This window comes from Artibeus jamaicensis, unplaced genomic scaffold, assembly GCF_021234435.1.
Source record: "Artibeus jamaicensis isolate MK-2021 breed Jamaican fruit bat unplaced genomic scaffold, CSHL_Jam_final scaffold_1031, whole genome shotgun sequence".
Classification (NCBI taxonomy): Eukaryota; Metazoa; Chordata; class Mammalia; order Chiroptera; family Phyllostomidae; genus Artibeus; species Artibeus jamaicensis.
In genome coordinates this window covers 7,698,054-7,723,631 of record NW_026522026.1, presented here as the reverse complement: position 1 = coordinate 7,723,631, position 25,578 = coordinate 7,698,054, and the positions used below count along the sequence as shown (strand labels likewise).

The 25,578-nt window shown below is 34.7% G+C and overlaps 1 protein-coding gene across 1 annotated transcript in view; it reads left to right on the top strand.

Moving 5' to 3' along the window:
- The window catches only part of ANTXR2 (ANTXR cell adhesion molecule 2), a 153,771-nt gene extending 129,222 nt beyond the window's left edge, over window positions 1–24,549 (top strand). Inside the window, exon 17 of the mRNA XM_053655651.1 lies at window positions 22,625–24,549. Coding sequence (XP_053511626.1) covers window positions 22,625–22,663 — 39 coding nt within the window. The 3' untranslated portion in view covers window positions 22,664–24,549. The remainder of the gene's footprint in view (window positions 1–22,624) is intronic.
- The last annotated feature ends 1,029 nt before the right edge of the window (window positions 24,550–25,578 follow it).

Genomic DNA, 25,578 nt, shown 5'->3' with positions numbered 1-25,578 from the left:
CCAGCTCATTTACACAATCATCTCTTTCTATTTTACACCTACTTTTAGTGGGTTTATCCGTCTTCCATATATGTAGAAAATTAGAAGAAATACAATAGAATTGGGGCAGAGGGACTGTGAAAGATGGATCCAGCAAAGTAATGAGAGTCCAGTTACAAGGAAGAGAGTGAGAGAGAGAACAGAGACGTGAGACTTGGACAGGCACTGCGATCTGGGCTCATGTAATGTCAGAGGAAACAGCTTCACATTCCCTGGAGTGCTCTGAGGATATTGCTGGGCTACGTCCTGGAGTAATGATCGATATTCATTGTAATAAAGCTTTGATATGAGAACATGTGCAGACAACTCAGTTCAGGAAGATGGAAATGTGACTACATTCTTGAAGAGTTCCATCCCAATTGGAAAATTGTATAAAGTTGAAGGCCTTACTGTCGCTAATGCACAGTTAACCTTATATACTAGCCTGTATTGTGCTTTAACTTCTAGAGATCCAGAGAAGGTTCACTTTCTGTGGTCCTACAGGTGTGTTCTCTCTCATATAAGTTCCCATAATCTATTTTTATACGCCTTGTCATACTGTTCTTCAGACTTAATTAATAATATATTTAATTTCTGTATTCGAGCTGGATTAAGTTTCATAAAGGTAGGCATTTTCCCCTGTATTCCCATCCAGTAATACTTCATCATGTGTAATGTAGTTTTGGAAGATCTATACCAATACCCAAGATACAGAATTTTATGATCATGGGTTTTGGAGACTGACTCTCCTGGCTCCAGATCCCAGAGCTGCCACTTACTTGGGATGGAATTTTGAGTAAATGACTTGTGTTCTCCAAGCATCAATTTCCCCATCTGTATATTCAGGACACTAGTACCTGCCTTAGAGAACCATTGTGATGATTAAATAATTCTAGTACTTATAAAGCCCTTAGGAAAAAGCACCTGGTATATAAGGACTCAATTGTATAGTAGTCAGTCATTACTAGTATTGCTGTCAGAAAACCATTGATTATATACATGTGGAAAATAGTTGGTTATGGTTCAGTTTATGTGTTTTAAAATGATTGTAACTAGTTCTATGATTTTGTAAGTTTTATTTAACTATGTATCAATTTGGAAAGAACTTGAGAACCAGAGTGGTCTGGCAGAAGAAGTGCCACAGCAGTTGCTGCTGGGCAGTGGGGCCTATCTCAGCTGAAGAAAGTCCTGATGGCAGCAACATTCAGAACAGCTAACGAGAACTTTATTGTTTCACTACCAACAGTGAGAATCTTTACATTTTGGTCTTTGATGACCAAGTCTGTGAGCTCAATAGTGGTCACCTACCTCCACCAGGTGGTAGGCAACCAGGAAGACCGCTGCAAGAGCCAACTCTCATGGCCAAGAGGGTGGAGCAGAGGCTCTTTTGTGTCCCAGTCTCAATGATCAGGATAATTATTCCACTCTGAATTACTTATTCCAAAGTACTACATACAGTCAAGATTTTGACTTGTTAGCATTCTGGTGAGATTTACATAGTAATATATCTAAAATAGAATTTTGAGTTAACATTTCAAATGTCAAGTACTTTTTGGCTATATGTCTTACAAAAATATGTATATTAAGCAACATTTTTTTCCTGCATACCATTAGTTTTATTTCATTAAAACAAATTGATGAGCTTAGTTTGGTATATAAAATAATCATAATTATATAGAGATAACCACATATTAGTAATTTTAATAAAATCTATTATATATTTTAAATAAATAAATGTTTAATTTAAACATTTATTTATTTAAATAAATAAATTTAAATAAGTAATTTTTTTCTTAAAAAAATTAGATTCAAAATCTTTTCCAAAAATATTGGTTATTTTATTCAACACATAGAAATCACCATTAATTCAATTGACCTTTTTCCATCTTTGAAGTTTTCCAAAGCCAGTTTTTGGGAGTTAATTTTATTACACAATTTTTCCAAGGAAAAGAACATAGGGCATTGAGCTGATTCTTTAAAAACACACTAATAGGTGGTAGGTAATTTCTAAGGTTATTTTGTTAGGTATAGTTTCGCTTTTTCCCATGAACGCAAAAAGCAGCAGAAGAGAATATTTTAAAAAACAACTGAATGATGTTAATTTGGGGGGGGGGCAAGCTTTGTTTGCTTGGTACTTATGTGTTCGTGGACACCACCTCTATGATAGGTAATGCAATTAAGTGGATAGATGGATGTTGTTACAGTAATAGTACTCAGTGGTTACTGCTTTATATACTAGCTGGTCTGTGAACATGTTATTTGTATTATTACTCAATGTGAAATGATCCCAAGTCACACAAAGAGAAGGACTCTCTTGATGTATTCCCTTTTAAAACCTGGGAATAAACTTTTTAGTACCTGAACAATGACATATCAACTGTGGCAACTTGAAGTCCTGAAGGTTAGTGTGAATACAACAAAGAGATTATATTTCTGTTAGTTCTGAGTCTCAATAGATTTGAAGCTGCATGATTTGAAGTTACTATAAAGGAGCTTTTGAACAGTATTTGTGCCTGGAACTCATATTTGCTTTTTCTTATTTTCATATGCTCTGTTTTAAACATATGTTAAGTTGTATATTTAAAGCAAGAAGCACCAAAAAGCCCACATTAAAATATGTTTTCTTCATTATCAGATGCTTCAATGCTATCATCATTTAGAGAAAAAGAAACAGTGAATACAATTTAAGTCTATAAAACAGACTTTAATAGCACCAAATAGAATGAACATCTGGCTTTCTTTTCACAAGGTGCATTGATGTTGTCAGAAAAGACCGAATAAAAATGCTGATATGATTGTCCAGGTTTGCCAATGGAAGAATATTTTATTCATTGATTCTTCTCTAAGTTCCAAAGATAGGTGTTGACTTTGATGAAAAATACAGTGATACATATTTAGAATGAACAGGCTTTCACATTGAAATCTAAAAATGTGCTGTTGCTGTTAGACTTTTCTCAGCGATGCCATTCAAACAGCACATTACACTGCATCTCACATGGCCCCTCCGGATGCTAGGTGAGGGTGTGACACCTGGGCACAGCTTTTACCGAGGCATTGTGCTGGTCCATGACCATGAGTGCCTCTCTGTTCTTTCAGTCAAAGAGATGTTTTCAGGCAGCAAGGTTTTGAAATGGAATGTTTATTGTCGTATTTTAAAAGTGTACCAAAGACTGCATTTAAAGAAGGCAAGCTTTATGCACACTAGATATTTTTACAATCGAAAAAGTCAGTTTCTTTTCTTTTTCTTTCATATTCCTGAGTCCGAAGAATGTTCTGTGCTCCAGACATGCTCTGGAATTAATACTTTCTCTAATTATTGCTCACCAAAAGAAGAACAACTCCCACAATGCATTGTAAAGACTTTTTTGTTAGATTTAGATAATATTTAGTAATTGAAATTAATTTATCAAGTTATATTTTATTCTTTTAAAGAATATTTTTATTCCTTTTAAGCCTGAGCCTTTACTTGTTATAAGGAATTTAGTATCAACTAAATCTTAAACTTTTATATTTGTCATTAAATGCCATCAATTAGAGAGCATTTAAAACTATTAATGTGTGTTTTTGGAAATCTACATAAATTAGCTATGTTGTTTTCAAATTTAATGATGTTATAAACTAATAAATGTAGAATAATACCTCCTTGATACATAACCTGGTCTCTGGAATTTTGTGGATACACATAGAGATAGCAAGTGGTAGCCATTTGTGTGCATAAAGAATATTGGTTTCTTTGACAGGGAATAACAGGAGCATCAAGGAAAATAAGCACCCATGAAACCAATAATTAAGTGGGCACTGATTTAATGTTTCATTAGTATGTGATATATTTACATGTCATTAGGTTGCTCATAATGACCACTTCCTGCTTGTCAAAGACATGTTATATTTAGATATAAGAATTATAATGGACTTAGAATATATACTTTATCTTTTCTGGCTGTTGGTGGTTTCCAGCACAAAACAGACTTCATTTCCAGCCATCTGCTCTCTATTTAAAATTGACGTCAAGTTCAGTTCCTCTCTGATGCCTACTTGTTTCCTAGCTTAGAACACTTCTGTCCTGCAGTTCAGCCATTATCCTATTATGCCTCACCATTGAGCCAACGTATAAGAAATGTGACCTCTAGGACTGCCTGAATATTCATGTCCCAAAATAAACCAGGAAGACTTATGCCCATGGAATGATTGCTACTATTGCTTAGCTGCAAATCAGTTGGTAAAACCTAAAGTATAGTTTTCTAGTTTTGTGTTTGCAAGTTTAGAAAAGTGAAGTATTGTATTTTATTTTATAGCTTGCTAATCATTGTGTTTTTGGATTAAACTATCTCTATTTATATAAATATTAATATCAATTACAGGTTTCAGAGCTATATTAGCCACATGAGTAAAAATTCATTATTTCAAACCCAGTCACTATCATCAATTTGGCTGTTTTTAAGCACTTTGAACTATAAGGTGCACACAGCATTTGCAAAATGGTAGTGAAAAAACTATCATGAGGTTGCAGTCTAGGACAGGAGATAGAGTTTAAACAAATACTTAGGTTTCTTTTAAAAAATTAGAAGAACTGTTATAATGTTGAACAAAGTTCATGATATGGAGTTAATATATTTTTAATGTAGGATATTAGTGTCATTATACTTTTGGTTTAGAAAATCATTTTCTGTTAGAATATCAGAATGTGCTTCTGTAAGCTAACTGAAAATTGGACTCTTTATATCCATATCCATCTACCTATCTATCTGTCTACCTACCTACATCCCTACCTACCTGTCCATCTATAAAAATCATCTGATTTACGCTAACACCAGACCCAATCCTTGACTTGTAAATAGACCTAAACTCCAGTTTCTGGTTCTGGGATTTATGTGACATAATTACATATAGACAATCAAATGGAGATTAAATAATCAAAGGCAATCACTTTTTGTTATTTGACTCTTAAATGTACATGTCTTTAGTATTTTTGAGTTCTGTGGACCAAAAAGCCAAAAACCTTTTGTACATAGAGGTAACTCAGCACACATAAGTAATTAGTACTCTGAGACACTGTCAAAATCATGTTTGTTCATTTGAATGGATCTATATGCTTCTACTTGTATAAATGCTTAAACTTTGAAATTTTATTCTTTCCACTGGTGAGATTAGTTATCTTTTCCACTGGTGTGATCTAGAGATGGTTCAGTGTTTTAACAGTTGTTTTAAGAGTCTTGTTAGTTGACGTGTTAGAGGTGCCTGTATTGATTAAGGGATAAAAGTAGTATGTATCTTGTTTCTTTTCAAACTATGAACAAAGGATTCCTATTAAATGTCATTATATACTCACTGCTCAGTGAAATAACCTCTGGGTTCTAGTGGCATCTATTTTTGTAATATAAATCTCTGTGGTTATTATGAAATGCATGTTCAGGCTTGTATCTACACATAAAAAAAGGGATAGCTGGGAATTTAGCCATCTGACAAATTGCCCAAATTGCTGTGGATACTTTTAAGTAGAGAGAGGTAATGAAAATCTGTATGAATCAAGTGTAGGCTGAATTCACCAACACATTTTTAGTTACTAATTTTTGACGTCAACAACATATACTATTTTAGGCTCCCAAAAATGAGGGCTTAATCCTTAGAAACTTAGCTGTGGACAAATCATTGCATCCTTAAGGTCGTGTACATTATGAAAATCTCTTAACAATGTTTTCCAGTGCTCATGATATATTAGCTTTCAGGATTTCTCCTTAAATGGGCAAAAATAAGTTTGTTAAGATGAATTATCTCAATGCCTAATTTTCTAGAGAGAAATACATGAATCACCTATAAAATTTTTGTTTTGTGGTATTAATAACTGAGGTTAAAATTTTAAATCTAGAAAGAGTCAAGTGAAAATTAGTGTTTTCATGCAGTATTCTTTCCTGCTAAGTTAATATAGTCTATTTCTCACTTTATTAAACAGTAGTGATGTAATATGTCTTTCAGTTGGATTTTTCTAACATTTTCCTAAATGCATAATTTAAATATGGATTGAGTTTTCGATTAATCATTATCAGACATAATGGTTGGAATTTGGGCTCTTTATTGTGTTACTTACTGTCTGGTGTGTGTGTATGTGCATTTGTGTATGAGAGGTAGAGAAAGATAGAGATGAGAGAGAGAGAGTGAGTTTTGGTACATGTTAATATTCAGAACTTTGAAAACTAAATAATTTAATGATTAAAAGAAATGAGAAGGGATCTGGATGTTAACTTTGTATAATTGGTAGCTTTCCTTTTCAAAAAGAGTATTTGAAACATTTACTACTACAAGGCTTTCCATGATAAGTTCTCTGTGTCCCCTCTTACTCCCTCTTCGACTTTCTCCATTAATTAATCTGCTCCTGCTACACTATCTGTATTACTTTTCTACAGATAAGATGCTTTTACCCCAGGGCCTTTGTACTTACAAGTTTCCCTACCAAAATCATTCCACCCTAAATAGACCAGTTTGATTGACTTCCCTTTGAATGTCTGCTCAAGTACCATCTGAATACATCTTTGTAAAATCACAACTCCTCCAGCACTGGTCCCAAACACACACGGACACATACTGATATTCTGTACCTCCTTCCTCTGATCCAAATTCACCTTTTCCTTTTACCATGGACATTCATAAATGGTGCTGTACATTTTATAATGCATCACATGAATTTTTCTACTATTAGTGATGCCAAGGTAAATCAGAGAAAGCAAATGGTAAAAGCTTGATCCATCATATTGATTATTATACATTTTTGATGTGGCCCACATTAGTCTTTGATAAATTTCTTTTGTTTTGAGAAATTATGCCCTAAGTTCATCTTCTACATTTTTTTGTTTCAAAACTGGTATAAAACATTCAATCAAAGAAGCCCTAGATGTTTTTAGTAGGAATAATATTTAGAGAACATATTTTGGATAATAGGTGTGCTAATTGTTACTGGGTTGTCATTGATTCTATGCATTTTCAGCAGGTAGAGCTAGGAAATTCAGTAGTTTTGAAAAATTCATGAGTGTTTATTTTAAATTCTAATTTAGCATTAAGGGATCTTACTGAATATTTTAGAATTTATACTTGTATCTCTTTGCTCTTACATGAGAAATTTTGGCCTTAACAATATTAAAGTACCTACTTATTTGCTCTACTCTATAATACATGTAGCTAAAAATTGATAATAAAATGGTATTAGTAAAATTAAAACTAATGAATAAAATAAAGAACTTATTTTCTGCTCTACTTATGTTTAGATTATATTTTGTTATTAGTATGCAGACTATCTTCAGTCACTTTACATAGTTCTTTTCTGATGTATCCAGTTGCTTTGTTTCAGTTTATTTCCAGTTCTGTCTACTGTACTTGATTTCTGTTTGTCCTGTCTACTCTTTGATCTTCTGTTTTTCTGCCTGTTTTGTGTTAATACAGCATTTTATTGTAATCCATGTACTCTAATTTTTTCAGTTCTAGCTCTGTACTGTTTTTAGTGGTTGCTTTAGATATAACAATATGCTTCTTTAATGTTTCACAATATACCATCAATATGATGGTGTAAGAAAATAAATAAATATTATAGTGGCCTAATTTCCATTCGTTCTTCCATCTCTGTGTACTGTTGTTGTCATATATTTTACTTCTATATTTTGTAAGTTAATAATATATTATCACTTTTTGTTTTACCTAATCAACGATGTCATAAAGTTTTATTTCTTTTCTCTTTTTGTATTTATTATTCACATATTTACTGTTTTATTTTTGTTTATTTCTTTTGCAAATCTAAGCTTTCATCTAGTGTCTTTTCCTTCAGTTTCAATAATTTCTACTGGCACATATTGTTGAAGTTCACTGCTACTAGCACTTATGGTTGTTGAAGGCTATTGCAGATAAATTGTTAGGTTTACTTCTCTTAAAATGTCTTTATTTTCCTACATTTTAAAATGATTTTGGGGGGATATGGAAATTTAGGTTGACTCCCCCCACTCATTTAGCATTTTAGAGAGTTCCATTGTCTTGCATCTTCCATTGCTTCAGATACAAAGTTGGCTGTCATGCCTATAAATATTTTCTCTAGGTACAGATGGACCCCAGTTTACAATGGTTCAACTAATGATATTTTTACTTTATGGTGGTGCAAAAGTGATATACATTCAATGTAAAACATAATTCAAATTTTGATTTTTGATCTTTTGCTGGGCCAGCGATACGTAGTACAATATTTTCTCGTGATGCTGGGCTGTAGCAATGAGCAGCAGCTCCCAGTCAGCCATGTGATTACAAGGGTAAACACATGACCTCTACAGTGTATTTATTGTTTGAGAGGGTTTTGCCCAACTGTAGGCTAATGTGAGTGTTCCGAGCATGTTTAAGGAAAGCTATGCTATGATGTTTAGTAGTTAGGTATATTAAATGCATTTTTGATTTATGATATTTTCATCTTGTTGTGGGTTTATTGGAACTTAACCCCATTGTAAATGGAGAAGTTTTTGTATGTCTTGGGATGTGGTAATGAAGGACAGACGGTATGCTTTTATGGCATTCTTTAGTTTTAATATGTTTTGCTATATATTCTTTGATATGGTTTTCTATATCGTATTCTACTTGATGGTCACTAAATTTCTTTAATGTGTACATTTGTGCTTTTTATCAATTCTAGTAAGGTCTCAGTCATAATTATTTCAATTTTCCTTCTGCTCCATTATTTCTCTTCTCCTTATGGGACATCAGTTACTCCTATAACAGACCATTATGTGTTGTCCCACAAGTTTCGGATTCTCTTTAGTTATTTTTTTCTCTTTATTTTTTTTAGTTTGAACAGATTCTGAACTTGTACCTTCAACTTTAATGAATTTTTCTTCTGCTATGTCCAGTCTAATTTGCATGAATAAAAAATTATTCCTGATTTGGCATTTTCTTCTCTATCTTTATTTTTATTCTAATTTATAATTTGTATATTTTTGCTGAAATTCACCATATTTTGTGTTATATATTTTTCTCACTAGAACTTTAAATATTTCTATCATAGTTATTTTAAAGTCTTGTCTTTTAACTGTAAATTTGCTTAATTCTGTTTCCCATAGATTATAGTCCATAATTTTTGTGTATACCGTAATTTTTATTTTTATACAAGACATTGTACATAAAAATTGGAACTAATTTAAATGATATTTACTTCTAGAAGCATGTATAACACTCCCTCTGTCATATTGCTCATCTGCAGTTGGGCTAGTTCTTGGTATCTTGCCATCTTAGTTATTTTTGTTCATTGCTGTCAAAATTTTGAGAGCAGAATTATAGATTTCCTTTCATCAAAGTGCTCATGCTCTTTATCTCTCTCTCTTTGCCATGTTTGAGCTTCTTGGGTTGCATCCAGATTCATTTTACTTTCAAGGTCCATAACACCGGTCTCACCAGACCCTACCACTTTTTGTATCTTGAGATACCTATTTTCATATTGATTCCTGCCTGTAGACTTGCACTTCCAATCCCTTGCAATCTCAGAAGTCCTCATGAGCTGTAAAGAAATCTTTCTCAGTTTTCCTGCTCCCAGGTTTCAAAAGGCTGTTGTCACAGGGCTATTTTTCCCATTACTCTTGTCATGCCCAAACTCTCAGTAAGCTGTTCCCTTCCCTATGGTGAAAACTCCATGTGTTTTTGAAGAAAGAAATATTTCTCTACCCTTCTCTATTTCTCCCAGAATTCAGTTGACTGCTTCCTTGATCTCAAGGAAAACCTAATGTACTGTGAAGGGGTCTCTCTCAGCTTTCCTGCCATTTTATTTGCTTTTTGCAGGGTTCTGCCTCGAACGTAGAAAAGGCTGTTTTAGTCTGTAGAGATTCCTTTTTATTACATGTTTTTTTGCAAATACAAAATATTTTCATGGTTGCATTTAATAGCATATAACAAGGTATATTCAAAGTATATGCTCATCTATTTTCACTAATTTTGTTTTCAAAACAAATTTTTTTCTCTTTGAAAATAGAATACATTAGTTCTAGTCTAATTTCCTTTTTCGTAATATAAAATATAGCATCATGTGTGTACTATGTACCTTCTTTCCCTTAATAAATCCTGATCATTATCTCACAATGTACACAGATTTTCCTCATTTGTTTCAATAGATGTATATTATTTATAACATTTCACTATCTATATGATTTTTATAGACTATTAATCTTATCCCTACTTAGGGACATTGGGTTCTTTTCAACTTTTCAGTAATATCAGTAATGCCACAAGGTGGATGTGCAAAACTTATTTTCTGCTTTTTTATGAGTTGAATTTTTAAATAGTTTTTAAACTATTGGTTTAAAACCTAAGACATAATTAATACTCTAAGATAAGGAAGAGGGAAATTGTTCCTATACTGCCTATGAGGTGCCCAACCCCCCAAAAAAAGTTAACCAACTAAAAAGATAACATGGAATTCTTTCCTGATTTTATGTATATATCTCTATTGGGCATCTACTTTTTGTGATAACTTATCATGAAGCCCAAAAGAAGGTATTACCACCAATGATTTGTGGAGAACTCTAACTCACTTTCTGTCTCTTCATATATATGTATATATAATTTGAAAGTAATACACTAGAGGGGTTGATTTCTTATTTTATTATTATGAAGTATGGGTTATATGTTTCATTAACATCTCATTATATGCCTGAATTTCAAGAAAAATTAAGAGACTTGAATATGTGCAAAATAAATGTTAAGAGTATGTGTAGAGTTGCCTAAATTTTGCAGGTATCATAACAGAACAAAAAGGGAAAAATTTGAAAGTCAATTGTCAGGAAAACTCAGCAGTTTCCTTCATAATATCTACTAAATATCCATATGACATGTGGCCTCCATGGTGAAATGGGACATTTACATATTGGACATCCATTAGAAGAGAGTATGTGGAATTTATACCTCAACTCAAAATCTTGCAGATTTATTTTTAGCAGAGGATAGCGCAGATTCTCTCATATTATACATAATAATTTATATATAAATCTCTATATATGTATATATATCTCACACATAGATCTCTCAAATATATGTCATATTATATGGATAAGAGAAAAAGTTGATAGTGTGTGGTCTCTCTTCAGCAGCTACAGAAAATACCTATTCAAAGAACCTGTTATGTCCTCAAGTTGGCATTTGTTCCTGATATTTGTGTTTTCCTAGAAATTTTCTCTTAAATTGTCTTTTGTGTATCTCTTTCATATCTGTGCTTTGTATACAATTTTAAATTTGAATCATTATTTACTATTGCACAGAACATGAAGGTTTAGTAAACTCTCTCTGAGGTGAGAATATGAATAAATCATCTATGTTTGAAAAGTCTAAACTAAAGTGCAGTTGTATGCTTCAGCTTGTCAATGGATATTTATGAGATGAGCATGATACTATAAAGGTTTTAGCAGTGAAATATATCCTGCACAGATAGCTAGTAAAGGAGCTTGCAAGTGTTCATGCCAGCAGAATTTTAATGCTGAAGAGATGGGAAACACGACACTTTCTCTGGTTAATGCTACTCTTCCCGGCCACGGTGAAAAGGAATGGGTGAAATCAGTTTTCAAATACTGCAAGAGACCTTGGGTCTATATTCTTAACCAGCAGCAGATATGTCGGTTCCTACTGTTGTCTTGTTTTCATCTCTTTGTTTGGTTAACTGCAGAGCAGTAACAGCACCAGACAGTTTTCTTTTGGACATCAGCTTTTAATTCCTACTTATTATGAGACCCAAGAGAAGGTATTGCATCAACAGTGGTTTGCAAAGAAATGGCAATGAACTTTTTATTCTAATAGATACTTGTTATTGCATGAAAATGACTTAAGTGAAGTTAACACTGACAGATTCTAATTGTGAATTTAGCCTTTGTCATGACCAAAGTTTTGCTGGTAATCTACCCTTGGTACATTCTGTTCCTTTTTATACTGAGGGATTGTGAATAATGGGGTGAAGCTTCTGCACAGAAGCTCTACTTTAAGAGATGAATTGGGATGTTAATAATATTGTCTTATTGTTCCTAGCAGCTTAAGAAAATGAAGTTAAGCATGCAGTCTCAGACCTAGGGGGATTTATTCTTGTAAAAGAACATGAGGTTTTAAAAACAGTGTAGTTTCAACATGCTTTCATATATAAATCTCAAGTTCATATTCATTACCAATGTTAACTTAGTTTGGGTTAAGTTCAATTTGATTGTCATTTGAAATCAGCTATCTACAATGTACTTTAAGTCCTACTAGAATTAGAAAAGGGAACATAGAAGGGAAGTAGATGTGATATGATCTGTTTGTGTAATGTAGAAGTTGAGGTAATATATTCGTTGTAGGTTTTCAGAAGTTTAGTTGAATTTGGGGATTTATGAGGAATAGCCAGCCTGGAAACTGAAAGGTTGCCAGTTCATTTCCCAGTCAGGGTACATGGCTGGGTTGCGGGTTTGGCCCCTGGTCAGGGCAAGTATGAGAGGCAACCCATCAATATATCTCTCTCACACTGATGTTTCTTTCCCTCTCTGTCTTCCTTCCCCTCTCTCTAAAAATAAACAAGTAAAAAGTCTTTTAAAAATTAAGGAAGAAATAAATATTAATTCACATTTACTCATACCTAGTTACTTTTAAATAAGTACTGAGAAAAATACACAGTAAAATTTCAGAATAAAAAATAGAGAAAAAAATCACGGGGCCAAAGTCAATATATGGCTATACCAGAAAATGTGCACTAAGGGAAGCAATTGCTTTTATTTATTTATTATAGTTTCTATATTTTTTATGGCTGTGGAAGAGGACATCAGTTGAGCCAAGAGAAAAGAATTTCTTTTTTTTATATTGTACTCTTTCCATTACCACTTATCCCCCTCATCCCCTCTTCCACCTCTACCCAGCCCCTTCCCTCCACAATCACCACACTGTCGTTTGTGTCTATGAGTCCTCTTTGTTTTGGGTTAGTCCCTCCACTCCCCAAACTCCTCCCCTCCTCTAGAGCTGTCAGCCTTCTCTCTATCTGTGAGTCTGTCTCTGTTGTGTTTATTAGTTCAGTTTGTTCATTAGATTCCATATATGACTGAAATCATATGTTCTTTGTCCTTCTCTGACTGGCATATTTCCCTTAGCATAATGTTCTCCAGGTCTATCCATGCTGTGACAAAGGGTAAAATTTTCTTTTTTTATACAGCCAAGTAATGTTCTATTGTATAAATGCACCATAGATGTTTTATCCACCCATTCACTGGTGGAAGTTTGGGCTGCTTCCAAATCTTGGCTATTGTAAATAACACCACAGTGAACATAGGTGTGCTTACATTCTTTTGAATTAGTATCTCAGGTATTTTCAGATAAATTCCCAGAGGTAGAATCTTAGGCCAATATCCCTGATGAATGTAGATGCTAAAATCCTCAACAAAATATTAGCAAACAGAATACACCAGTACATCAAAAAGATCATATACCATGATCAAGTGGGATTTATTCGAGGGATGCAAGTTAGATGCAACAATTCTCAAATCAGTAAGCATGATACACTACATAAACAAAAGGAAAGGTAAAAACCACATGACCATATCAATAGATGCAGAAAAAGCATTTATAAAATCCAGCACTGATTTATGATACAAACTTTCAGCAATGCGGGAATAGAGGGAACATACATACACATAATAAAGGCCACAAAGCCACTGCCAGCATCATACTCAATGGGCAAAAACTACAAACATAAAGATCCCCTTAAGATCATGAACAAGGCAGGAATGTTTGCTTTCACCTCTCTTATTCCACATTGTACTGGAACTCCAGGCCATAGCAGATAAGAAAAAGACATAAAAGGCATCCAGATTGTAAAGGAAGAAGTAAAATTGTCATCGTGGCACTATATATGGAGAACCTAAAAATTCCACCAGGAAACTACTAGAATTGATAAATGAATTCAGTAAAGTAGCAGGATACAAAATTAATATCCAGAAATCAATTTCATTTTTATATGCCAATAATGGACTATCGGTGCAGGAGATTAAGAAAACAATCCCATTCACTGTTGCTTCAAAAATAATTAAATACCTAGGAATAAACCTAACCAAGGATGTAAAAGACCTGTACTCAGAAAATTATCACTCTGAAGAAAGAAATTGAAGAAGATTCAAATAAGTGGAAGCACATACTGTGTTCATAGATAGAAAAAATTAATATCACTAAAATACTCACACTACCCAATGCAATCTATAGATGCAATTGCTTTTAGAATATCATGTAAATCTGAGCTTTTTGAAAGCCAAGGCACAAAGAGAAAGACTGAGTTAAACAGTTGCCATTATATAACAAGAGGAAAGCACACGAGCTTACCAAAAGTGACAAGCTTTCTTTCTAGCTAGCTCTGAACTCTAAGAATTGATCCCTTAATATGAGTGTCCTCAATAGCAACTTTCCAAAATGCAATATTCTCTTCACATGACCAAATATTGAAATGAATGCTATAATCTTGTCATAAACCTAGGATGGTATTTCTAAAGAGAAATAAAGAAACCAAGTCTAGGTAAATAGATTAGTGGTAAGTTGGTTTACCATAGGCATGAATATCCTGGATAACAGTTATTAAACTACAGTTTTAGTGCAAACAAAAAAAATCTTGTACCGAATTGCAATTTTAAAGGGTAGATGAGAGTGGAGCTTCTTGAGTAGGATTAGGATTGGAGGCTTGCAGTGCCCACTGGCTCCCTCCTGTGCTCCTCCAGCCACAGTGTCCCCAAGGCACTGCGGAGAGCCCATGAGGCTTTGTGGACCGCAGTATGAAAAAAAACACTGAACCACAGAAGTAGATTCACTTAGAACTTCCCTCTCAAAGGTAGTTTTTGCCAACTGATCGGGAGAGAAAGGATTCCAAAGTTAGTACTGATAAGTGCCTGAAGATGAATATTTTTTGTTGTTCATTGAATAGAGAAATATATGTCCTAGGTACTGGGCATAGGGTTAGAAGGTTTGATGTGGCATGAAAATGGAAGAGATTCCATAACATTTTTATTTAAAAATAATCAACTCCAGTATGCACAAGGCTTGAAGTAGGCTTTGTGTGTGCACACACATGCACACACACATTTAAAAAATCAAGTCAATGATTGTGACCTGTACAAATGCTTGGACAGGTATTTTATAGAAACTCTTAGAACTGTGTACCATGAAAATGAAAATGCTGACTGTGGATTATAAGATGTATTAATTACTGGCTTCTACAATCCCATGCCCATCCACTCATAGGTAGAACGGCATCCAGATGGGTTTACCAGGATGTTAACTGTCAAGTGCAACCCCAGCACTGGTACACATTGAGCTATGGGAACAAGGAGTGCTGAAAAACTTTGACATAGTTGGTACTTGGCAGTGATTTTGGGTGTAAGTAGTGGACAAGTTCCTAGGCTGACTTTTAAAAACATATGGATATTTAGAAAGGATTGGATTTTTGCTGATTAAATTTACTCTTTGAAAACTAATGTTTTAAACTACAAAATATATGAACATACATAAAATAGAAACGATATTCAGATCCATTCATAGGATGTTGGTGTATTGTTCATTAGCTGTCTTTTACTCTTTAGATATATATTGCATAATAACAATTATATTTATATATGTATATATAATTTTGCATTTTTTCACTTCCTATTTTCCTACATTTTTAATTTTCTCTTTAATGGCTACGCAATGTTTACTTAGATAATTCATAATTATTTAATTATTCTGATTGTTGGACAGAAATAAATATAAATGGACTGGTTATATTTTTATTATTATCAAAACACTATGGTAAATATTTTTAAATCTTTGTCTACATATCTTGTTGGGTTGAATTCCAACATGAAATTGTGGAGGCAAGGAATATAAGCTTTTAAAAACTATTACTATGTACACTGCTTACTATATAGTTTTTGCCAATTTATACCTCCACTAGCAATACACACAAGTTTTTTTCTTGCCATGGAAGCTTACTAATTAGGTAATGTGATTAATATAAGGTTACACAAGACAGGTGGCAGTTTTAGTCCTTTCAAACCATATTTTTTACTACATAAAATGTTGTCATACCTAGACCATAATATAACGATGTCAAATTCTAACATATAAATGGACTTCTAATATGTCACAAACATTTTTAAGTTGCTAAACATGCCATAGTAATCTTGCTTACAGTTAATTTTCCTAATTGATTTTTTAAGGTATGGGAAAGTAAACTGTAACCTAATCAGTCAATATCAAAATTATCACAGTTTGAAGTTAACTTTCTTTAAATGTGTTTGGCTGTGCTCCAAAGTCAAGAGTTCAATTTTGTTTGTTGTGCCTAATTTCTTTAAATAGTAAGAAATTTTACTCATAATCTCCTATGTCATGCAAAATGAATAGATTTAACATAATTTCATTGCCTCCAAGGAATGTTGTATTCCCAAGGCATAAGAATGTTGTGATTCATAGTTCATTTTTAAATGAGTGCAGTCCTCAGATACTAATTGAATTCAAGTTTATACTGACTGTATATCATTATTGTTCCTGTTTATGACCTAATGACTCACAAAGCACATTAAATTCATATTGATTGTCTAATGGGGGTTGTCTCACAACAGTCTGCTCTGATTCTGTCCATCATTTAGATGCATGACTTTATGTCAAGAAAATTTAGAAAATACATTGATTTAAAAATTAAAAATATTAATTTCATGTTATTTCTTCATATTAACAATTATAATTTATAATATAATACCATATATTATATTATTCTGTACATATTTATGCCACTGGAGTTCAAAGTTTTAAAATTATTTTGTAAAATACGACAAGCATAGTATTACTCATTTGTTTTAACACTTGCTAGCAGAAATCTTGTGTTCATCTATTTTAACACATTACACTTTTAGTGGTTTATTCAAAAGACTATATAGTCCTTTTACCTGATAGCAGTATTAATCTCTATATGGAGAATAAGGTATTAAAATTACAAATGTACGTCTCTGTATATTTCTATGTTTTCACTATTTATTTATTTATTTTTAAATATATATTTTATTGATTATGCCATTACAGTTGTCCCATTTCCCCCCCTTAATTCCCCTCTACCCTGCACACCCTCTCCCCTCACATTCCCCCACTTTAGTTCATGTCCATGTGTCATAAGTTCTTTAGCTTCTATATTTCCCGTACTACTCTTGCTCTGCTCCCTGTCTATTTTCTTCTTACCATCTATACTATTTATTCTCTGTACCTTCTCCTCCTCCAACTCCCCTGTTGCTAACCCTTCATGTGATCTCCATTTTTGTGGCTCCCCTCCTGATCTAGCTGTCCGCTTAGTTTGCTTTTGTTTTAGGTGTGGTTCTTAATAACTGCGAGTTTGCTATCCTTTCACTGTTCATATTTTTTATCTTCTTTTTTTTAGATAAGTCCCTTTAACATTTCATAGAATAGGGGCTTGGTGATGACGAACCCCTTGAACTTGACCTTATCTGAGAAGCACTTTATCTGCCCTTCCAGTCTAAATGAAAGTTTTGCTGGATAGAGCAATCTTGGATGTAGGTCCTTGCATTTCATGACTTGGAGTACTTCTTTCCAGCTCCTTCTTGCCTGTAAGGTCTCTTTTGGGAAATCTGCTGACAGTCTGATGGGAACTCCTTTGTAGGTGACTGTCCCCTCATCTCTTGCTGCTTCTAAAGTTCTCTCCTTCATTTTAATCCTGGGTAATGTAATTATGATGTGCCTTGGTGTATTCCTCCTTGGGTCCACCTTCTTTGGGACTCTGAGCTTCCTGGATTTCCTGGAAGTTTATTTTCTTTGCCAAATTGGGGAAGTTCTCCTTTATTATTTGTTCAAATAAGTTTTCCACTTGTGGCTCTTCCTCTTCCCCTTCTGGTACCCCTATAATTCCGATGCTGGAATGTTTAAAGATGTCCTGGAGGTTCCTAAGCCTCTCCTCCTTTTTTTGAATTCTTGTTTCTTCATTCTTTTCTGTTTGGCTGTCTCTTTCTTCCTTCTGGTCCACTCCATTGATTTGAGTCCCAGTTTCCTTTCCATCACAATTGGTTCCCTGTGCATTTTGCTTAATTTCACTTAGTGTAGCCTTCATTTTTTCATCTAATGTACAACCAAAATCAACCAATTCTGCGAGCATCCTGATCACCAGTGTTTTGAACTGTGCAGCTGGTAAGTTGGCTATCTCTTGGTCACTTAAAACTATTGGCTCTGGGGCTTTGATTTGTTCTTTTGTTTGAGCCTTAATTTTTTGTCTTGTCATGCCTCTTATGTAGTGAGGGGTGGAACCTTAGGTGTTCACCAGGGCGGAGCAACCCAGTTGCTGGGTTGTAATGCTGTGTGTAGGGGTGGGGTCAGAGACAAAACAATGGCCCTTGCTCTGCTCTCACTCAGATTACAGTCCCCTCTGCCTCTTCCCACAAGTAAATTGGGCCCTTCAGGTGCTGGTTCCTGGGTGGGTGGGCTTGTCTACATTCTAGGACCCTGTGGATCTCTCCAGCAAACTCTCCTGTGAGGCTGGGAGTCTCTCCCAGCACCTCAACCCCCGCAAGTTTTTTCAATCAGTGCTTTTAGGCTTTATTTCCCAGTGCTGGGGCCCTGGGTTTTGTGGTCTGTCTCACTGACCATTTTTTGCCTGGTTTATCTGCACACGAATGTGTGTCCTCGATCAGCCAACTGCCTTGTGTGCCTCACTGGATTTGCTAGTTTCCTCCCTGCACCTGGGGTCTGCCAACCACTGCTTTTTTCTGACACAAGCCCTCTCCTCTGGCCGCCGACTCCACCCTTCTTACTGGTCTGGATGAATGGTTCATTGTTGTTGGACTTAGGTAGAGTTCAATTTTCTGTCTGTTCTGGTTGTGTTTTTATTTCTAAATCTTTGTTGTCCTTAAATTTGGTTGTGTGAGGAGGTACAGTGTTTCCACCTAAGCCTCCATCTTGTCCAGAAGTCCAGTTTCTGGAATTTCCTTAGTAAATTTGCCCTTTGGCCGATTTCCCACACCTGGTACTCAGGCCATATTTAGGGCCCTGACAGACGTTGCCATCCTAGGTCTATTTTCTGTGTTTTTCAATAACGTTGAATAGTTTTTATTAAGCCATGTGATTAACTTCTTAAAATTTTTTCAGCACTCGTACTGTTCATCGTTAGAGTAAAATAGTCTTAGAAAAATGAACACTAGCTACTACTACTATTCCTTATTCTGTACAACTCTTTAATGAGTTGTAGGTCCTAGCTATTTGATATGTCTTGCTTATGGCCCTGATAACATACCTTTAGAGTGTAGGCATTGCAAACATGAGGATATGGAATTTTGTAAACCTTGACCTGCCCCATTTCCTGCAAATAAAAATTGCTCTGCACAGTTCTGGAATAGACTGCTTGCTATGATATCAGTGGCAGCCTAAACATTTATGACCTTGAACATCATTAGCATCATTTCAATGGATTTTTAAGATACTGAGTAGTATTTCAAGGGCCACAGATACCAAATCACAGCAACTTACAACCAGCATGCGTTGCCTTGATTTTAGAATATTCTGGTAAATTGATATTAGCAGCTAGCATGAAACAATCCTGGGAGCGAAATGCTTGGTGGAATACTGAATACAATTTTCCTTGTGGCCAATAATTTCTTTTTTTTATTATACTTTTCTGTCTTTTCTCCTTACTGCTACTCTCTTCTCTTCCTCCATATTTGCTACTCTCCTTTTCCACCATTATGTTCTTCTCTTTTGTAATCCTCCTGTTCTCTCTCAAATTCATACTTATTCAGTATTTGCATGTTTGTGGTATGGCTCCTCCCCTAGTGTAGCTCTAGTCATTTAGTGTTCATTCATTTTGTACATTCCTCATTCATACATTCATTTGTTTCTAAGTGATTATTTATCACAAGTCTGTTCCATGTTAGATACTGTGCAGTAACAGTTAGAGGAAAGATGGATAATAAATACCTATTTTTTCACTGAGTATATTATATACCAAGCACTGTTCTAAGTTTTATACATACATACATACATACATACATACATACACACACATATCTGTACACACAGATTTATATATATAGATATATACATATATATACATATGTATATATCTTTTTAACAGTCCTAAGAATAGGTCCAATTTATAATCATCAGTTTACTGATGAAGAAACTGAAGCACAAAGTCATTAAATGTTGCCCATAGTCACACAGTCAGTAAGGGTGAGTGGCATGTTGTGATTTGACTGCAGGGGACATACAATGGGGCATTTGGGTGAAAGGAACCACACAACAGGGGGAATTAGTCAGTGCTTAACAAAACTCCTCCAAGTTACCAACTTTTTAACTTGTGTGAATGAAAGTACACCCAGACCTTAACAGCTCTTGATAAAAGTGAAAAGCACTAAGTCCATGATTGGGAGGGGAGAAGACATTTGGTTGTTTTTGTTAGTAAGTGTGCACTAAAACACAGGGGTGTGTACTGTGTTTCACAGTGGGGTTTGGGTACTTGAATCTGTAGACATTTGGCAGCTGATAACCAATACTTAATCCTCAGCTTTGGAAGAACTGAAGTAAAGACCTCAGTCAAAATCAATAGTGTTTTATTCTTTTGATTTTCTATGTCTTTAATTAAACCACACCAAGTGAAATAGAAAATCATGTAGGTCTGAAATAATTTAGGCATTGAAATGGTTTTGAAAATTCAGGTGAACTATGAATCTCACTTTTTAAACTATACAGTTGCTTGAAGTAAATGAATCAGAATCACCAAGATTAATCTGATGACAGAAGTATTCAGAAAAGGAGCCTTATTTTTGTTCCTGATTAATTAGTGATGAAACTCAAGTAAAAGTAGAGATTCTTGATAACTGCTTTGCCCACATTTTTCAGAAGAGAGAAAATTTCTTTTTTGGTCTATAAGTGCATAATAAAAATATACCATTAATTCATATTGTTGCTGTTATAATTCCTCATCCATTGGCTTAATTGTGGAAAGTTGCCAGAAAGTAATATTTTTAATGTTCCTCACTATTGTAATTACATAGTCAATGACTGTTTCTCATGGCATGTCTAGTTACACTGTTGTGGCTTAGAAGCACTGCTTTACTGCTTTGATCAAATATGTATTAATTATGCCAGATATCTACCTGCTTTCCTTAAAAAATAAAGTTTAGAAAGGGATATGTATGAAAATATCTTTAACATTTTCATGGCATTGGTGTCCTAAATAGCTAGTTTGCAGAAGAGTATATTTTTACTTACTATTCATTCTACGGATTTGATTTGAAGATTCTAGATTATGCAAAAATACAGTGTGAGCAACATGGCCTATGACCATTACATTTACCAAGAAATTTTGACCTCATGCTAAGGTCCTCTTCTCTATACTTTTCTCCTACTTCATTTTGCACAAATATTATTTGTAGAAATAAATTAAGTAATTAAATTGACAATTATAGTAACGGCGTTGATTCCAAAATTATTTAGAAGACACATAACTTGATGAGCGTTCATCTTCTAGTCAAAAAACTGATGAAAACTATTTGCTTTTATGCTCTTCTCTTACTTCATACATTTCTAAAATTTCCAAATTTATTGAGTAGTCATTTTTGAGAGGAAAATGGACTAAAATCCTGTTTTTGTGTTTCAAGTTTTCTTCTTTCACAATGTTTGTTGTTTCTTTTGAATATTGCCATATATTGTAAATGAACATATTGTTCACATTTGGAGGGAAATAAAGAGAAGTTCTAATATCTGAAATTAGAAAGCAGGTATTATGAGAAAAATGAAAACTCTCAATAGCGTGATAATCTTGACCTTAAAATAGAAAGCAGTGTGCTAGCATTTGGCCTGCAGTATGCTAGCATTTGATACACCATACACATAAATCTGGACATGATGTATGTAGTACCATGTATCAGCAGTGTCACACCAAGCAGAGGGGAGGGCAGGGGGACCCTTTATCACTAATTGGAAACTTGGTTTACAAATAAATTTTAGATTATTTATAATTACATATGAAACAAGGTGTCTCCACAGCCTTCACTGAACTATTAAGGAATAGGAATGGCAGTGTCTTTGGAAGTGTACAGTGTAAATAAATAGTCACCCTTTGGAAAGAACACATGATGTGGTGTGCATTGTGAGAACTGGTTGACTACAATGGATAGCTTCACTAATAAATCTTGCAAAAGCCTTTTATAAAGGGGAATCACAAAGAGATGGCATCTCTTCCTTTAAATGCCATCCTCATATATACATTTTAGAAGCACCAGGTTGCCTAAAGGAACACTTTCATTTTAATTCATTATAAAAAGAAATATACAAGATTGTGTCTTTGATATTTTTATTGCTAGGATAGTAACACTATTCTTTAAATAGTAATAAAATATTTCTCTTTTCCAAAGAATTTTCCACTCTAATGTCACCATACCATTGTGTAGGTGAAGTTGCTATGGAAAATGCCTCAATGAGATGTAATGGTTTGACTCAAGGAAAAAAAGTTATGATTTCATGTCTCATCTTAACAGTGACCTTACCTTGGATGATTGTTTATTATAATATGGTAGGAAAACTAGTTGTTCTTATGCTTTTTTACAATTGCTTTAATAAACAATAAGGATTTCTTTTCTAGGGCCGGTGCATAAACTTCTCCCGAGTTCAGTCTCAGTAAAAGGAAAGGAAGAAGACCAAGAAGGTATGAAGATGGTCCATCTTCACACTGCTGATTTCCAACAAAATGAGAAACAAATAAGTGCATTTGAGATGTTTTTGGAAGAGCAGCTTTATTCCTGTCAGTCAGGAAATGTTTTCTCTGCCTTCTGCTTTGCCTTACACCAGATATTTTCAAAGAGTTCTGCTGTCTACACGGGAGTCGATGAAACACAGAGGTGACTCATGATTCATGACATTGAAAATGAAGAGGAACATTGATCTGCATGCTATGGCTTATGGAAGAAAGTTTGCACAAATGTGTAGAAGGGGGAAAATAAAAAACAGCTGCATGAAGTTGGTATCAAAATGGGAACCATGCAACCACTGGCCATGATGGATCTTTAATGAAGGGAAGAGTGTTTAACATGGAAACATGGCACTTGTGTTTTTACAAGGTGAGATTGTGTATCCACAGGCACAGTTTGAAATTTTCCACCAGGATAAGCAAATGAAGGAGTCTATTGCCTTATAGCTCTGTCAGATTACAAAACCCTTCCAAGTCCCCCCACACCGTGCCTTACGGGAAGCTGCTGCCTGGAAAATCTTGTCACTCTTCACACTGAAAAGTGCACACGCATGACAAAATGTAGACAGGATGCTTCAAAGTATTGGCAGCAAGCAAGATTTTTGCCCTTTAGTTTTTGAAGACACTTTTCTTTCATCATGCACTTGGGAAAAGAAAATTAATAGAGCGTTATTCCACAGGAAGACAGCCTCTAACCAGAGATCTTGAGTGGAGTGTGAGGGATTCATGAATTGAGAACTTGTCCCTGTGATTGGTAGATTTACAGTTTTTCTATGTTTAGGGTTTAGTAGTATGTGTAGCATTAACAACTGTATACATACCTACCAGTTTTGTTTGCTTTTAATTTAAAGGAAGCAATAACCACAAAGCTTCCGCTCAGGGTTTTTGTTTCTCCGAGTCTCCAAGGACTCTTCAGCATCACAAGCTAGCAACTCTCTTTGCATGAGAATCTCAAAATTTAATTAATATAATTAAAGGCAACAGCAAGCAGCAGCCTGTGAAGATTTTGCTCATCTTTTTTATGCCTTCTGACATTGAATGACCTATTGCTGTATGTGCATTACTCGGATTTTGAGGAGGCACGTTACCTTGGATATGATTCAGTACAGAAGAAAAGACCTCCGTTCATCAATTTAAAAATTAAATTTTCAGGAGGATCGGCCACCGCAAAACATCGCCAATGTACGTGTTCTAATGTTTTAGAAAAACCACCGTCGTGTCATGTCGACGGTGCCAAATGATGTTAGCATGAGCGGAAACACTGTGGGGAGGAAGAAGGCAGCAGCTGAAGAGAAAAGCTCAAACGATCTAGTCACTTTCGATACTGTATTTCAGATGGGAAATGGATATTCGACTCGAAACCTGACAAAGTGCGCCTGCTTTGATGTGAACTGGTATAGACAATGACCAGTGGCTGGGTCAGTGGGATGTCTCTCTGCGAGCACAAAGGCTTATCAAATGACACTAAAAATAAGTTCAACAACCATCACATTGGAAGGGAGAAGTCGAACATTTCATGTTTGGCGGGCATATGAGTGCACAAGATGGAAAAGAGCGATGTGGAGCATCCCAGTATAATTATCCCTGTTGTGCTCTTAATGGAAATTTCAAAGGACGGGAGTGATTCTGCTGGTTGGTGTCCAGAATTGTGGCACTGCTCCAAGAAGCCTTACTCACACACACAAATATATATATATATACACACACACACACATGTATATTTACTAGCTTGAATCTTTTGCTCAAGTTTATTTATGTCACTGGCTGGCTGGATCCAAAGTCATGAGTCTACATATTCATAAATAAAATTTTTACCTGTGCCTCTGCTACCATTTTCTTTAAGCCTACATGAACTCAAACCTTATTTGGCTGAATATGTCATTGTCCTGGTTAGTTTCTGGGACAGAATTATACTGAGTTCCAAAATGCCCCTTATATTCACAAATAATACTATTGGCGGTAATTATCCATGTGTGCAAGTCTGACTTGGAAGCCAAGTAGACACCCAATGAGTTCTTGTAGACCTTTGTTCTACATTTGCCTCTGGGTCGGGGCCTATCTGTTTTTTTAAATTAACTCTTCATTTCTGATCAGTGCGCATCCCTAAATAGCATTTATGAGCATCAAGGATGCTTAGAAGCTAAGGCTGTTTCCTTGATAGTTACTTTAAGTCTCTCTAGTATCATTTGGCATGTGTATGACACTCGTATTTTGCTATGTAAGCAATGTAAGTAGACCTCTGCCTCTCAGTGACAAAACAGCTTTCCATGAACTGTCATTCATATGGATTTCCAGTTCTTTTTTTCCTTTTTTAAAAATTTTATTTAGTTATTTTTCAAGTACAGTTTTTTTTTTTGTCTATTTCGCCCATCCCAGCCTCCCCCGCCCCTTGCTCCCCTGGATTTCCGGTTCTAATACCACTGGGAAGAACTTTCATTGAAAACAGGTCTGTATGTAGTCTAAAAAAGTACCATTTGTGGTGTTCAAAGACAGATGGACGTTCATTGCACTGAAGGATGAGAATCAGAGCTACGTTATGATTCCCTCTGATTAGGGTAACTAGCAAGCAAGAGAGGGCTTTGCTTTAAAGAGTACTGCTTGCTCACTAAATTGAGAACCTCTACTTTCAGCCAGGAAAATAAGCCATTTCTATAATTCCAGTAACATTTTATAATTTATATAGAGAAATAATTCCTATTTAATTTTTCGGACATAATATCAGTCCAAAATTCTTTTCTATCAGTAAAAGAGTAAGTCTTTATCCATAATCCATTTGTGTTGCATAAGGTTGCAAAAACAATTAAGTGGGAAATGACTCCTAACTTATGTGTCTACTCTGCCTGGAAAGA